This window comes from Pagrus pagrus (assembly GCF_965226575.1).
Source record: "Pagrus pagrus genome assembly, chromosome: 10".
In the NCBI taxonomy this organism is placed as follows: Eukaryota; Metazoa; Chordata; class Actinopteri; order Spariformes; family Sparidae; genus Pagrus; species Pagrus pagrus.
In genome coordinates this window covers 24,101,561-24,118,427 of record NC_140194.1, presented here as the reverse complement: position 1 = coordinate 24,118,427, position 16,867 = coordinate 24,101,561, and the positions used below count along the sequence as shown (strand labels likewise).

At 42.2% G+C, this 16,867-nt stretch overlaps 1 protein-coding gene across 2 annotated transcripts in view; it reads right to left on the bottom strand.

Moving 5' to 3' along the window:
• znf423 (zinc finger protein 423) overlaps window positions 1-16,867 on the bottom strand; it is a 152,440-nt gene that overhangs the window by 112,978 nt on the left and 22,595 nt on the right. For both annotated transcript variants that reach the window (XM_084364532.1, XM_084364533.1), the window contains exon 3: window positions 1,725-1,925. In XM_084364532.1, coding sequence (XP_084220658.1) covers window positions 1,725-1,925 — 201 coding nt within the window. The remainder of the gene's footprint in view (window positions 1-1,724; window positions 1,926-16,867) is intronic.

Genomic DNA, 16,867 nt, shown 5'->3' with positions numbered 1-16,867 from the left:
GTGCAGTGAAGTGGACCCTGGCTAACAAGAGTGAAGCAGGTCTAAAGCTTCACATCTGAAAGAACAATAAAACACTCATATTGAGCCTCAGAGCCTTCTTTCAAAGGCTGTTCTGTAGTATTCCCATTGCTTGTGTTAATATGATTTATATCTGTTCCCAGTATTTCCTGTAAATTTCAGTTGTAATACACCAAAATGCCACCAAGATCCTCTTATGTTTAAACTATATACTGCATGACATGATAGTGCCTTAAAAGCCAGGGACCTGTATTTTACCTGTGATCTCTCACTCAGCTCTCTACATATCTTCTACTACTCTTCACTGCAGAATATCTACTAAAGGCAAACACAACACCAATCCTCTATTATTACATCTCCAAGCATCTCTAAGGATGTATGTGAGACCTTAGACCAATGACTCTGGTGGGATTGAAAGTCAAGCCAGCAGGTGAATAGGAGGCTGCTGAGGCTGGGGGTTTTCCCATCTACGTTACACAGCCTCTGGAAACACTATCTTTACCAGTTTAAACAAAGCCCTCCACCCCCCCTCCCCTCCCCATTTCTTCATCCTCTATCAAAAGTAAACACACACTCACACTCTAAAAGGCAGACAGCCTTACAGCAGCAAGAAAGTGTCTTGGGGTGTGTGTGTGTGTGTGTGTGTGTGTGTGTGTGTGTGTGTGTGTGTGTGTGTGTGTGTGTGTGTGTATTGGCTTGTAAGCGAGCGTTTGGATTAATCTGTAGGAAACCAGATGCCCCCGCCGTGTTCCTTTCAGACCCTCCATTAATTACACCAGTACTAATAACGTCTTTTGTGTGTGTGCCTGTCTGGTGTGTGTGTGTGTGTGTGTGTGTGTGTGTGTGTGTGTGTGTGTGTGTGTGTGTGTGTGTGTGTGTGTGTGTGTGTGTCCCTGTGGACACAACTGAATCCAATAGCTATAGGTATTCAGAAACAGTGGAGGGCCTGAGTCACCCAAGAACCTATCGGACAGGTAACCGCAAGAAACCGCATGATGCAACTAAACTGTTTGATCTGTACATTAGTCTGAATGCAGAGCATCCGACCCCCTGAAAAACCTGTAGCACAGCTATACACCAGATATAAAATCACTTGTGTGGCACGTCTTCACCATCAATAGATATGATATGATATGTTCCAATTTTTATTTTATATCTGTGCAAGCTGTAACCACGGTAACAATTTGTGACAGGATAACACAAACTCGGCACTTCAGCTTACATTACTTGCTTCAGGCTCAAAAAAGGTTTGGATGGTAAAAACAGAACACCTGTTGATTTCAGGTCAGGCTAGGTTTACTATCCTCTCACACTCAGTTGTGTTCGGACAGAAAAATGTGGCCCTTTCTTCATTTCCGGTGGCAACCTATTAAGGTGTCCTTGTATGTGGAAACAATAAATGTAACTCTTCTGACTACACACAGCTGAGTTTCCCTTTGTTTTGTTTCCATGTCATATTTTTTCCTCTGTTTATAATCTTTTTTATTAGTAAAGGTATTACGTTATCCACCACTAACCAATGACCAGTGAGCTGTTTAACGCTGTGTCTGAGTGGACTTTGCATCCAAAACATATCATAATTATGGAAATGTAGCTGCTCTTTACCTGTGGTTTGGTAAAAAAGGTCAAAACCATGCAGTGAAACTTAGTCTTGTCAATTAGAATATACAACCACAAAACAATCACAATCTAATGAACAATCTTACCAGCTGGGCAGTGGTTGGTTCGGTGTTCAGTGAGCTCAGCCAGACAATCAAAGTCCTGCTGACAGTTGTCACAGGTGAAGATGGACTCGTCATCTAGGTCATCGTCATGATCTCTGTCTTCGCGATCATCGTGCTCCTCCTGTTCTCCATCCTCAGCACCCACCCCCTGACTGTCTTTGGGATCTCTGTCAGATGGCACCTCTGAGGAGACACAACATAGAACCATGAGTCAAACAGCTGACATGTATATAAAGGATACATGTTTTTTGTTTTTTTTTAAAGCTTTCCACACTGGCAATCATTATATTCCACTATACAGAATAGCTGAGATCTTTTCAGGGAAATACATCAAGACCTCTTCATATTAAAATTCTCTAAACAATTCAATCATAACTGGATGAATAGTTAAACAACATGTGGTCTACTGCAATATTTGTTTTTTGAGCCCTGTTGACCCTCTGTACTAGCAAGTTTTATCCAATTATAAGTGCAACTTAAGTGAATTCTAAATAGTGCGTGTTGAACATCTTTCCAGCATGTGACCAAGTGTGTGTGAACGTGTGTGTCCTGGTAGCAGACAGGCAGAGTGTGAGAGGGGACCAGTGGAAGGCTGTGTCGGCCCAATTCTCACTGCTCCATTGTGTCTCCATTTTCACACCTTATTATCACATTATAAACGCTGAGGATCCAATAGGACTGACACTGAAGACACTGGTGAGGAGAGGAGAGGAGAGGAGAGGAGAGGAGAGGAGAGGAGAGGAGAGGAGAGGAGAGGAGAGGAGAGGAGAGGAGAGGAGAGGAGGAAAGGGGAGGAGGAAAGATTGTTAAAGAGAAAGAATGATAGATGCAGCAATTGTGTGTTGTAACCAACCTACCACCTAAACAAAACCCATTCAGTCCAACATTGTAAGTATCCTGAATAGTGAGGACCATTGACAACAAGGTGCCAGTAAAGGGAGAAAAAGTGTGAATATTCAACAACCATAAAGCAATTTGATACTTGAAGACCATTAATTACAGCCCCCGGAACGTCCATAGAGCCTAATCAACCACTCCACTGATTGAAAAGAGAACAACCGTCAAACAAAACACTGAAAAAGAAAAAGGTTAATTGCCAGACTATTGTATTAGATTGGCTGTATACAGTACATGCGCTTAATAGATGGGTAAGTCAGTAAAGTTGAATCTCCATCATTAAATTTAAACTGCTGGCCATTACAGAGAGTCAATAATCTCCATTACTTTTAATGAAAAATGGACTTCCTTTACGGTTTGGGCACACTACATGACTTTCAAAGTCGTCAGATGCCTGTGCTGTTCATGCTACACAACTTTCTGTCTTGTAATTGAGATTCTTATAGTCGTGATTTGCACGCCACATGACTGACAAGTGACATGGGGTCAAACACTACAAGATCACACTTCCAGGACGTTTGTGCGCCAACTTACAGTCAAAGGGCAAGGAAGAAAAGGAAAAGTGAGGGTGGATCAGGAGCAGCAAGGATTATTGCTGTTACATGTTACTGTCTGCTTGTATTGTGGTTCAGAAAAGATGACACAGTTACAGTACAAATACCGGGAAGCTTGTGTGTATGTATTCGGATACAAATTAGAGGACGATTATTGTGCCCGAATCCATTCAAATAGATGGATGATAAGTCTGGGCTCAGAGACCTATTGTCATGCACAGGAGCAAGCAGCTATTTGACTCTGATCTGGGGCTTTTGTCTGCGATCTCCAAAAATCATCAGCAACTGGAAAATCAAAAGATCCTGTAGTGTGAGCTTTACTGAGTGAAGTTGAGGGTCAAAAATGATAAAGCGCCATTAACAGCTTACAAATTATTTCACTGTTTGTGTGTAAGGGGCAGAAAATTTATTTCTCTATGATGATATGCTATTCTTCACTTCATTTGTATGACTTTGATATAACCTGGTTGTTCTCAGCATCAGCTCATCATCATCTGAACAGGTGCAATCACAAACCATTCCTCCTTTCACTTCCAGTGAAACAAAAGTAGAGTAACAACAGCTCAGCCAATAAGTTTAAAAGAGAGAGAGAGTTCATTAGTATAAGCCAGACAAATTAGAGCAAGGTGCACAGGCTCCGTCCCTCTCTGATTTATTATGGGCGAGGTGTGATGGGAGAGAGGGATGCTGGGAGGTGGGGAACGAGGGATTGAGGTGATTGGGTGTTTGGGAGGCTGCAGGAGAGGAAGACAGTGATAGAGAGATAGTAGGAGGAATAGATGAAGGGATGGTGAAGAAGAGAGGGAGGGTGTTGGCCATCTGTCCAGTGGTGAGAGCACCGTCTGGCCAGGGAGAGAAAGTGGCCCCTTGGCTGACACAACACGCGCACACATACGTGTACGCTCACATACACACACCACACACACTGGTCATTGTGCACACTCGCACAAACATACACAGGTACGCATACATATGGGAACACACAGATGCGCACACACCAGAGGCACACTAACTGGATACGTAAAGAAGCACACAAACACACATACATGTGTGCAACAATTCGAGCAGATATTACATAGATGTGATAACTTAAGTAAATTCAAAGCACATTATAAAATTATGTGCCACAGTTACTACAGCTGCTTTTTGTTCATAATGCTGCATGAGGCACATTAACTGATGGTGAGTACAGTCTAAGCTACCATCTGAAGCCAAGAATAAGTATATTTTGGACAAATTCTTTCATTTATCCTTATCATTATTATTTTTCTTATTTTTTCACCAATGTTTTAAATGCTGTATGATGTGTTTTTCTTGCTATTCAAAGGTGCACTATGTAGTTTTGGGGAAGAAATTTTAACCAGAAGGGAAAAACAAACAAAAAACAAACTGACCTTAAAGGACAAAATAATTTCATACTGTTTTACTTTGTTACATTTGGCAGAGCCTGCCACCTTTCTAGCTTCAAACAGTGTTCTGGGACCTTATTTTCCTCTGAGAACAGCTTTTTTATTCAGTTATGAAAGAAAAAAAAATATTTTCGAGTTTGTATTATTGCCTCATTAATATTGTAAATATGTTAATATTGTAAAAATGCTGAGTTTGAATATCTTATCCAAAACTACATAGTGCCCCTTTAATTAAAAAAATAGAAAAACTTTCTGATATTCAACAACCGATTTTTCTCACTCTGAACTTAACACATTCATAAGTGCACTGCCATTTCCTTTTCTTGTTAGTACTTGAAAATGTAGTTGTGTTGCAAAACTTGTATGAATTATTTCAGAAGTGGCATTAGATAAAATCCAAACAATAAAACGTATATATGATAACCTTTTTTCTTTTCATATTTAGCTAAATATATTGCTTTTTTCATTTAAGTGTAAAAACTCAACAACATAACAAAATAAATGCAAGATAATTTCTTCAGTACAGGATTTTAGTGTCTTTCAAAAGCAAGAACAAACACACACACACACACACACACACTCCCCAGGGTGCCCTGATGCCAGAGGTGAGGGCAGTGCCAACTTTAGTGCATGCCAACACAACCTGCTGTCATAGCAACAGAGGGAGGAGCCAGATGAAACCTCTCCATCTTGCACCCCTCTGTCCTCATCTCTCCCTTCATTCCTCGTTGAATACTTGTTTTTGTTCTTCTCTACTCATCCTTTTACTTGGTCTTCAATCCTCAATCACTGAGTGGGATAAAGAGAGAGATACATGGGTGTCACAACAGAATAATATTAAAGAGGTGAACTCAGTTGGTGGTTTTTCTATTTGCACATGGATCTGTATGGTAACCATTACCAGCCACCTACACACCCATCTCACACATGGACAGGATAATTGTGCGTTGTCCTTTGAATCTCAGGGAGAAGTAGATGGGGGGCCTCAGAAAAAGTACGGTGGCTGTGAGCTCCTACTTCATACTGTAATGAATCATTTCCACTGTCAAACTGCAACAGACCTCCTGGCTGGGCCACAGTGTGTATATGTATGTGTGTCTGTCAATCTATGTGTGCTTCCTGCTTGCTGTGTTGTCAGCATCATGTTGATTCCAACCATTTTTTTTCGTACAAAGGCAGGTCTAGAATAGTACACTCTAAATGAGTCACAAGCAAAGGTGCAGGTGCACACATTAGTGTGGCAAACACTGACACCTATATTTGTCCTTCCATCCACACTATGCCAGCTAGGGCTGCGTGATTAGACAAATATATCAGCGTTTAGCTAAGTCCATTGCCAGTGAGTTATTTTGTGCAATTTCTGGCATTTTATTTTGCTGTTTGCTATTTGCCTCTGAAGAACAAGTGAGAGCCACTGCTCAGCAATAGACTCAGCAAGCACACCCAGTAGCAGAAAGAGACCAGCACAACAGAGAGGCAGCAGGGCACATGAATATATTCACTAGGAACTCTGGATTAAGGACATAGTAAGTTTTATTTAGTTTCTATCAATCGTTTGAACCAAATGTGTTTTGCGATGAGTTAATGAGGCAAGTCAATGATGCAATTAAGTTTGTCTTAGTTTACTTTAATTCAGAAGTGTTACAGTTGTATTTTTCTGTTTAAGAAGGAAAATAGGTGTAAGAATATTTCCTTACTTGACATTCTGTGAGTACAGTACAGTATATATTTTGTTTTTGTAATGGACTAAAAAATCATCACTTGCACACATTTCCCAGCTGTAGGTTTGCTAGTTGCAGGTGAGCGATGCAAACCAAGTTACTTTAAAGAACCAGCGCTCCCCTCCTGAACGTATGGAGTACACGCACACCTGCACAAATATATCAGCAATCGGCAGTTTTTGGGCTGATGGTGCCCAGCTGGAAAATTTTAACATATCGCCGAGCCCTGCAGCCTGCATTTTTTGCCTCCAACAGAGTTTTGTGGAAAAGCCTTGCTGGGATGAGTAAGACTGAAAAAATGTGTCTCATGTTGGACAATGAAAAAGAAGCTTGTTTTAAACGATGACACACAGACATTGACAAGCACTTTCTGGCAGTAATGTTAAGAAGCCAACGCACTGTTGTCTGGATCTGTGTTCACTCATTTTATATGTCAAAGCAAAGCACAATACAGCTGTTGTCATTAAGCTGTATTTATGGTTATGAGATCTTTACAAGCATAGAATAGCTTTCATTGACATCTCAGTGCAGCAGAGCAGAAATTACTGTTCATCTTGGTTTACAAGTAGTATTTATGATCTACAATAAAATCTCACTTGTAAACACTGCATCTGCATTCATCTAGCTGGACAAAGCTTTACAAATCTTCATCTTCCTTGTCCATGTTTTTCTTATTTTCACTAAACTCCTTAACGTCTCCTTTTTCATTCCACCCCACCCCCACCCAAACCACCGGAAAAAAGCAGCAGGCCTACTTAATGAAAGCAGGCAACTCCCATGGGTGCTCAGGGTGCAGTGGGGTGTGTGTGTGTGTGTGTGTGTGTGTGTGTGTGTGTGTGTGTGTGTGTGTGTGTGTGTGTGTGTGTGTGTGTGTGTGTGTGTGTGCGCGCTAGGGTATTGATTGAATAGTACAACAGTGGTCCCTAGCAAATATCAATTGTGCACCATCCACTTGCAGTCTCTCTTTTTTGCACACACAAAAACACACACACACAGACACACACACACGTCAGCAGGATATAGCTATAGTCACTCAGACATATGAGCACATGCACACACACACACGCTCTACAGAGGACCATTATCTCTGAGTCACAGACTGTCCCTATGCCAGGAATAACTGCACATTTGCTCACAGATACACACACACACACACACACACACACACAAACCCTCCAATCCCAAACCCAGACACCCTGTTATATTCTTACGTCATCCGCTGAGACACACAAAAATCACGTCCCGCAGTTAAACTACAGAAAACATAAAAAATACAAATTTCACTATTAAATGAGACAGCAACATGTACAACTAAATTTATAATTTTCACTAAAAAGCCTATGTGTCAGAGGATGATTTTTCAACCAGTCCTTGAGTCACAGAGTCCAGCTGATTTTTATTCTAGCCATGTAATGAGGGACTGAATCACACCTGGGATGCACAGTAAATGCAATTACAGGAAATTAACTAGCTGGTGCGATAGAAAACCAGCAGTATTCTGGGTCATTGTTTCTGCAGGAAATGTGGTGTTTATGTGCAGAAAAAGAAAAATCTGCATTTAAATGTTAATATGACAGTACAACCAGGATGTCAGTGTTTGGTTAAAGGGATTGGTCTACATGTTAAAACAGCTAGAGCAGCCATTCACACCAACATCATTCACTGCCATGCATCCACAGCAAATATGAAAATATGGACAGAATTCGAAGGGTAGCTCCAAAAACATAGGGGGCAGCATATCCCCAGAGTAACCAACAAAAGTTGCTCTTCTGAAGCTATCCTTGGCTGTAGCTAGCTACCATTAGCTACTAAGCTTAGGCTCTGTTAGCCGTGGAGTCAGTTGCACTAAAGTTTGCCTGGACCTAGGATCACTGGGGGAGTCATCACAGGTAACGATGCTCACCTCAGTCAGGTTCAGCAGCCTGAGAGTGACACGGCTAGACACCGAACTGGGACTGAACACAGCCTCCAAGACTGTTAGAGGTCAGTTTGAAGACCTGGGAGACAGTATGGAGGTGATTTACTCAACAAACCAAGATTGTTTTGTTGAGTTTTATTTTGTTTCTGTCGGGTTTCAATGAAGTGCATCTTACGATGAGTTAAAGAGGAAATTAAGCTAGTCTTAGATTGTTAAAAGATAGAAACTTGAAATCAGAAGGTGAACAGTTGTATTTTTCGGAAAGGAAAGTGGATTAAAAACTATATCACAGCAGTAGCACTATTATGCTTATAACTGTATATTAGTCCTTACTTTGAATGTCTACGACGATTAAGCATTCATGGACAAGGAATTGGCCCCCATGACATTCCAGAGAAAGTCATAATATATATTACAGACTATTTTTAAGACAATTTCCATATGCAGGTGTCTGTGTCTAACAGCAGGCAACATCAGGCGAGGACGTGGAGAGAAGATGTTTTTTACACCATGTGTCTCTAGAGGAAAGGAAATAAGCAATATTTATGGATGTACCCACCAGCCTCAGCAACCTGAGGACAATGGGCTGTTTATTAACAGATAAAAATATAAATATATAAATGGATACCTCTGGAATAATGAGGTCACTTTGCATATCTGGAGGAAAGATATATGCAGGTGGTGTGTGTGTGTGTGTGTGTGTGTGTGTGTGTGTGTGTGTGTGTGTGTGTGTGTGTGTGTGTGTGTGTGTGGTGTACTGGTGCATGTGTGTGTTTGTGCGCACCCTGGGTAATTAGATAAAGAGAAGTGAATTAGCAGAGTCCACAGTGCAGAATGATGTTACACAGCCTAACCACGCCTAGCTGAGACCCACTAATCACCGCTCGTTAGGCTTAAAGAGGAAGAGTATGTGTGGATGTTTGTGTGTGTTCATTGCATGGGTGTGTTTGATAGCTGTGTGCTTTCTCTCATTACCCATGTTAGAATGAGTTCATTGAGGTAATTAGTGAGCTAAATGATAATAAGCCCTAAACATACTGGATGGGAAAAGAGAGACAGAGCGACAAAGACAGAGGTTTTGTGTCCTGCTGCGCTCAGAAAAAGTAAGTTATAAATTGAACAGAGAACCTTCAACACTGTACCCAAGATGGATACACTCCATCCCAAAGTCTGACTTTGGTTTCATGGCACTGTCGTGAGCTGTTGCCAAGATAAGCTGGTGGAGATGCGAACTAGAACCAAGAATCAAACACACACAGTCAGCATGACCACCGTACATCTCTATATATCCTGCGGGAAGAAAACCAGGGAACTAATGAACTCTGGGAAATGTTCCTGAACTACCCCAGGGTGATAGAAGTGTACTGAAAGAGAGTGCCAAAGTGAGAGGGAGAGTTAAAGGGGAATAAAACATACTGTAATACTGCAAAGGTAAGGTAGTTATTCAAGTGTTAGATTTGGCAGCCAGGAGCTGGTACTGTGGCCTGTCTGGGACACACTCTGCGGCTCAGAGAGATGTATATCTGCAGGCCAGGCTGACATAAAACACACACATACACATACACACTGTGTAAGCCTAAAACAGGCATCAAAAGGTGGGAAAAAGTGTGTGTGCAGCTTCCAGCAGAATGTTTAGAAACCAAACAGGCCTGACACAAGGCTTTCATTCTGCTCCACATTGCACTCCACACTGGACCAGGATTCACAGGCACCTGGCTGGGCACCACCTTCAGCAGGGCTGCGAACCAGCCATGATGTTAATGTCAGACCTGCATCACATGGCTTGCTTTGAGTGCCAAGTGGTCTACTATTTAAAGAAAAACACTTCACTTCCAATCACTTCTTGTAATTAAAATATGGAAATACAACTGTGGAAAAAAATCTCCCCAGTATATGCAATATACACTGTATATGGTTGCAGCAATAAAGCGGTTTCAGGGTTTATGGTGGCAGGATAATCGGCAGTTAATGTACCCTGTACATTTACTTATCATTACTGTTGAATTTTACTAAATCTAAATTGCAGCCCTAGACGTAGAGCAGGGTGATTTATCCAAAATTGTGTTAATGCACAAAATGTAAACTCAGATGGTGTCAGTATTCTATATACATTAGACTGTGCAATCAACATTACTTCATAATGATACGCTGAAGCACAAAATTTGTCTTTTGCCAGTTTAAGCTACGACAGTGTGACCAAAAAATGACTTTAAGTCAATAGATTAAAACAGACAGTGGCTGGCTAGGTTTTCTGTTTTGAGCCGCAACAGTCCCATAAACTGTAACATTAATATTTAATCTCTAAGTGCATACGATTAGATCATGGAGGTTGCTAACTGGCTCTTGCTATCTCATAGTGAATTTAACAGTCACATCTACGAGAGGACAGAGTGGAAAAAATGAGTCCACACTCTAATCTGCACTCTCAGTTTGTATTTGTTGACATACTGGTTAAAGGATAAGTACCGTTTTTTACAACCTGGACCTTATTTCTGGCAAAAGATATGGTCATTTACTCACCCAGATAACTTTGGTGTCATTCGGCGTCGTTCGGACGAAATTAGATCCAGTGTAGCGGCGATATATCCATATAATGGGAGTAACGGGGCATCGACACACAGCCTCTATATAACACATTATCTGCCACGAAACTAGTTCATTTCATCAATATTTTGTTATGAAATGCTAGCGCTATTAGCCTCTGAGTCCAGGCTCGTCTATTGTCAACATCCGGGGTCTGTAGGCTGATCTACTACCTCTGACCTGGAAGATGTCGTCTCTGAGCTGCGCGCGCACCCGCGACAGCGCGCCTTGTTTACCTGTAGCTGCTACTGCTAGTTTGACCCCGGATGTTGATAACGGACGAGCCCGGACTCAGAGGCTAATAGCGCTAGCATATCGTAACAAAATATTGATGAAATTAACTAGTTTCGTGGCAGATAATGCGTTATATAGAGGCTGTGTGTCGCTGCCCCGTCTCTCCCACTATATGGATATATCGCCGCTACACTGGATCTAATTTCGTCCGAACGACGCCGAATGACACCAAAGTTATCTGGGTGAGTAAATGACCATATCTTTTGCCAGAAATAAGGTCCAGGTTGTAAAAAACGGTACTTATCCTTTAAGTACCATCTGGTTGCAGGAGGTAAAGCAACTAAAGTTTATGGAACAGTTTGGATTCTACCTCCCTACCAAATGTGGCTGAAAACACCTTCTATTTAAATTCAGTATTAAAGTGAGACGCTGCTGGTTTACTGTCAGCACAATGACTCACCTACCTGAGCTCAAATGTTGAGAAGTGGGCAGATAGAAAGAATGGTCACATTTGGCACAGAGTGCACACTCAGATGCACACTGACACACAGGCTGAACAGGTGCAGCTGGACACAACAACACAGGCCTGCTCGGCATCTCTCAAGAGAATGACTCCCCCACCCCTCTCTCACCCTCTGCCTCGCTTTGTTTGTGAGTGTGTATGTGTGTGTTATGTGGCTATATAAAGAAGCCATCTCTCCTCACCTCCTCCCCTCTGCCTCCCACCTCATGTTCTTTCCCCCACCATAGCCTCTAAATGTGTGTGTGTGTGTGTTTGTGTGTATGATTTCACAATACAAGGCCTCCCTAACCCCTCGGGACGAGATCTGCTGAGCCACAGAGTACCAGTCGCACACAGATGCACACTCACACATGTATGTGCACACACCAACACACACACAGACCCCTGGGACACACTGCAGCAAGGGAGAGCAGCACCCAACACCAATGTCTGGAAACAGGATGATGAAAGAGCCACTCACGTCATGGAAGGTAACAGAAAAGACAAACACACAAACACAAACACGCATGCTGTATACTGTATACACAGTCACACAAAATCAGCCGGACATGCAATGCAAAGACACACAGATCAGCAGAAAAGCACACTCGCAAACAAGTTGACAGCTGCTAACTTATTTGAATTTTTGGTGCACACGCACACACACAAACAAAAAACGCACACAAACAAAGAGCTTAAATGCTGCAATACAGACAAAAACACAGATGCACCATGCGCTGTCACAAGCAGGCAATAATAGTTTGCACACACACACACAAACACACACATGCATACACACAGGAACTGTTTTCCTGTGGTAGCCTTGGGGAAATTAAAACTACATTATGGACCTCCAGAGGGTAGTGGTGAAAGAGGGATAGAGGAAGAGGAAAAGAGAGAGGCGAAAAAAGGAGAGAGAGAGAGAGAGAGCGAGAGAGGGCCAGTGTCCTGTTTTTCTCAGCTCTGGCCATCATGAAGATATTACAGTGAAGCAGGAGAACAGTGATGCGGCCTGTAATCTCCCTTCATTTTCTCATCTCCTCATTTGAACAAAACATTCTTTTTGCTTTCCTTGTTTAACATTTACTCACTCTCTATATTGTATTTATTAGAGAGAGGGGGAGAGAGAGAGAGAGAGAGAGAGAGAGAGAGAGAGAGGGAGAGAGTGACTTAAAATTAGATAAACCTCAGAAACTTGAAGACAAAAACAAGATTTTTGTTGTTCTGTTCTGTACATGCAACATCTATTGCATGTCGCACAAAAATCTGCTAACTGAATAGCCTACTAACTAGTATTTCATGGATGGATGGATGGATGGATGGAAGGGATTTCAGCTTTGATTATGTAATGTAGCTTCCAATCTAACCATCTTTAAGTCTATATTTTATTAATTTATCTGCTTGTTATTTAACCTTCTGAACTCAAAACAGGCACCAACGTGCGCAAATGTACATCTTCCCACTAAGTCTTAAGTGTATCAGGAATGTTTTCAATAATTTTCCTTTTTTAAATTCTAAATTCTTTTTTTTACCAGTTTGTTATATTGTACCAATAAACCAGACACTTAAGGCTCTGGAGAAGATGCTGGACAAAGCCAGGGTCAAAGGACCAGCTAACCTTTAACCTCTGACCCCTGTAAGGACCTACATTGAAGTATACAGATGTGGTGCATCATTCCAACGAAACAACAACACAGCACATTCAATAGTGACATTCGTCCTTAATACTCCAACAATATACTGGATGAAAAGAGCGCGAGCACACACACACACACACACACACACACACACACACACACACACACACACACACACACACACACACACACACACACACACACACACACACACACACACACACACACACACACACACACACACAGTGACATAGCATTTACATTTGTTATTTTCTATTTTCGTTGCAGTTTCAAGGACATTTGTATTAGAAACTACATTAATGTAAACTGAGTACTTTCTGGCTGGCCAATCATGTCCCCACACACCCATGAACTCACACACACATGTGCGTGCACACACACTCACATTCACACAGTACTTGAGCTGTGAATAACAATAATGCGGTAAGGTCTCAGTTTCTCAGTCTCAGCTTGGGGACCTGACAAACCTTTTCCATGATGACTCACTGGCTCTATGTGACTCTGTGTGAATGTTGTCCAAAAGAAACAGCAAGTGTGTGTGAGTGTGTGAGTGTGTGAGTGTAGTCTATAGAAGTCTGTCAGACAAGACTTGAGAAAAACAACAAAAGGAGACAGAGAGGAAGATTTCATCACAGACACACGTGTCTCTGATGTGCTACTTCTGCCTGGTCGGGCATGTGTCTCACCCCTGCCTGGTTTGTTCTCCTACAGTGAAGTCTGCGTGGACGATTCTTCAAAGCAGGCCCACTATGCTGCTACCTGCCCTTCACAACAATCTTCATTTCCTTTCTCTATCCTTGGCAGCGTCTCTTTTTTCTCTTCTCTCAACACACTGGGGGAGCAAGGGAACAAGAGAGGAAACAAGGGAGGATGGGGACAAGTTGTTTTTCTTTCCCACTAAGGGGTGGCAGGGGCAGAGGGAGAGAGAGCCACAGGGTGTTGGGGCACTTTCGGCCTCTGGGGGCTCCACTCTGGGGCAGAAAGGCCAGGGAGCAGGAGGACGAGGAGGAAGGGAAAGGAGGAGATGTTGAAGTGGGAAGAATAGATCGGCTGGATGCTATTCCCTTTGAGTCACCCTCCCACCTCCCTCCGCCTTCCCTCCCGCGGGTCTTTCCAAACTCAACACACATTTTCCAGAAAAGTGAGAGAGACTCAGAGAGACACAGAGAAAGGGAGTAGAGAAAGGATAAAGGAGGGGTGGAAGTTTGTTAATAGCAGCATAGGAAGGTATATCTCTCCTTTCTCTTTCTCTTTTTCCCTTTCTGTCTCTTCTCGCCCCGTCCTTGTCGACACCATCTCCCAGGGAGTTAAGGAAACAAGGTCTTTTGTCTTTGTAATCTGCTTGAATAAGGAATACGCAGCAAGTCTCACTCCTTTCCCACGCACTTATTTTAATATGAGCACAGTTAAAAAGTAAAAAAAGAAGAAAGTTAGGGATGGAAGAAGATAGACAGAGAGAGTGACAGACAGTGAGAAAGAGGGATACTTGGAGATTTAGGAAGGCAGAAAGAGACAAGCATGCAGAGAAAGAGAGAAAAAGTGATGTTGAGGATGCTGGGACAGGGAATTGACGGTAAAACCAAAATTGAAAGAGTGGCTGAGTAAGGGAATATGGGACAGTGTGCTTTTATGGGAGGAAGAGTGCGAGATAGGTGTGTGTGCATGTGTGTGTGTCATGGGACTCTAGTTTCCTGCAGGAACTGACACACACAGCAGTTCTAGCGAGCCACCCAGGACCTCAGTCAGCACCCCCCTTAACATGCACACTCAGACACACACACAGACACCTACACACACACATAGTGCCCCCGGAGAAGAGTTAGCACAGGTCTGAGAAGGGGGGGGGTAAGGATGGGAGGGTTTAATACGTCATAGACACCCCAAGGGTCATACTTTCCGATGCTTGTATCCCTGTAGAGCTGAACAGGAGACAGGGCAGGAGAGGGAGAGAGAGAGATAACTGCGTATTTACCACATTCAGCAGTATCTTATTTCTCTGTGGGGATCTAGTCAGGGGAAGTGTTTAACTGTTCTCTGATAGGCTGCAAACCAGAGCATAAAAACTAGCTGCAGCTGACAAACATCTACAGTAGTCAAACTGTTTTTGCCATGGTTTGGAAAATGTGGAATTTGATCTTAAACACTGATGACAATAGGGAGAAAAATGTCCATAGCCCAGTTGCACCAGGGTTAGCGTATGGAGCCATCAGGTGTACCATATTTTACCCTGAAATCTTTGGGTGGGTGAGTTTGGATTAAGATTAATCACTCTGGTTTGGAGAGAAACCAAACACATAAATGTGAAATCTTACAGAATACACGCGTTATTAAGATTAAACAAAAGTCATATTATTGATATTTTCTTTCAATTTGCATTAGTTTGGTGTTGAGGTAATCCAAAGGTTAACGGAAAGTAATCAAGTTACATTACTTTTATACTTATACTAATATTGTGATACTTGGATTAGGTTACCGACTACATTTTTTAACAGCCATGTACAGAGGCTGTGTCCTCGCCGCAGCGGCCCAGGGTTCAAGTCCGACCTGTGTTCCTTTACTCCTTTATCCCCCATCTCTCTCATCCCATTCCCTGTCATTCTGAAGCTGTCCTATCAATAAAGCCATGAAAAGACCTAAGGAAAAATATTGAAGACAGTTACACCTAGCGGCACTGTGAGTAAGGAGCTTTTAGCAAAAAAAGAACAATATTTAACACAATATTGGGTTTTAATGGTGCAAATAGAGAAACTCATAGACAATTTAAGTGTGTCTACAGGCATTTCAAAATTGTCAAAAAAAAAATGGAATGATCATGATTGCGATTAAATAGATTGTGATATTATTTTTTTGGCCAACCCCGAGTTACCAGAGGGAAAGGAATTTCCCCAATATGAAGCTGTCGAGCTGTGTATGATGGTAGACTGACTATCTTTAGATTTTTTGGACCATTGGATAGAAAAAACAAGACATTTAAAGATGCCACCGTGGGCCTGTATTTGTACTTTTTTTTTGTCTGCAAAAATCACAATGAATAAACCACATCCACTGAATCCATGTAACTGCTGTCCTTCTGTCGAGACACAGAGTGTACATTAATTCTCATTTCATACATGAACTTCTGAGCGCAGTAGGTTCAGTTGTTTCTTTTCCATCAAGGCAAAAAAGGGTGAGTGAGGATAATTTCACATTTCCATCTCAGGGCGGAAACAAGCGAGAGAGATAGAAAGAGAAAAGATAGAAGAGGGGAGGGAGAGGCAGACAGGGAGAAATGGAGCAGTTGGTTTGGAGAAACCACAAGGAAAAACAAAATCCAAGAAAAGAACAAAAAGAAAAGAAAAGCCCTACCATCTCTCTGACTTCCTCCCAGGATATCACCAGACCACAGAGAGTAGTGAAAAAGCACACAAATCTCTCTCCTGCCCCCCTCCACCCATCTCTCTCGTTCTCCATATCCCCTTTGTCATCTTTCTTTCCATTCAGTCTGACTCCTGAGACCAGTGAGAGCTCGCTCTCGTTCCACATCACCCTCTCGTTACTTCTTTCTCCCTTCAAATCTCCTCTTTTCTCTCTTACATGGGTTTTCCCTCTCCTAATACTTCTACCAATCCCTCCATCCTAATTCTTTTTATGTTCACTTCATCTCTCCATC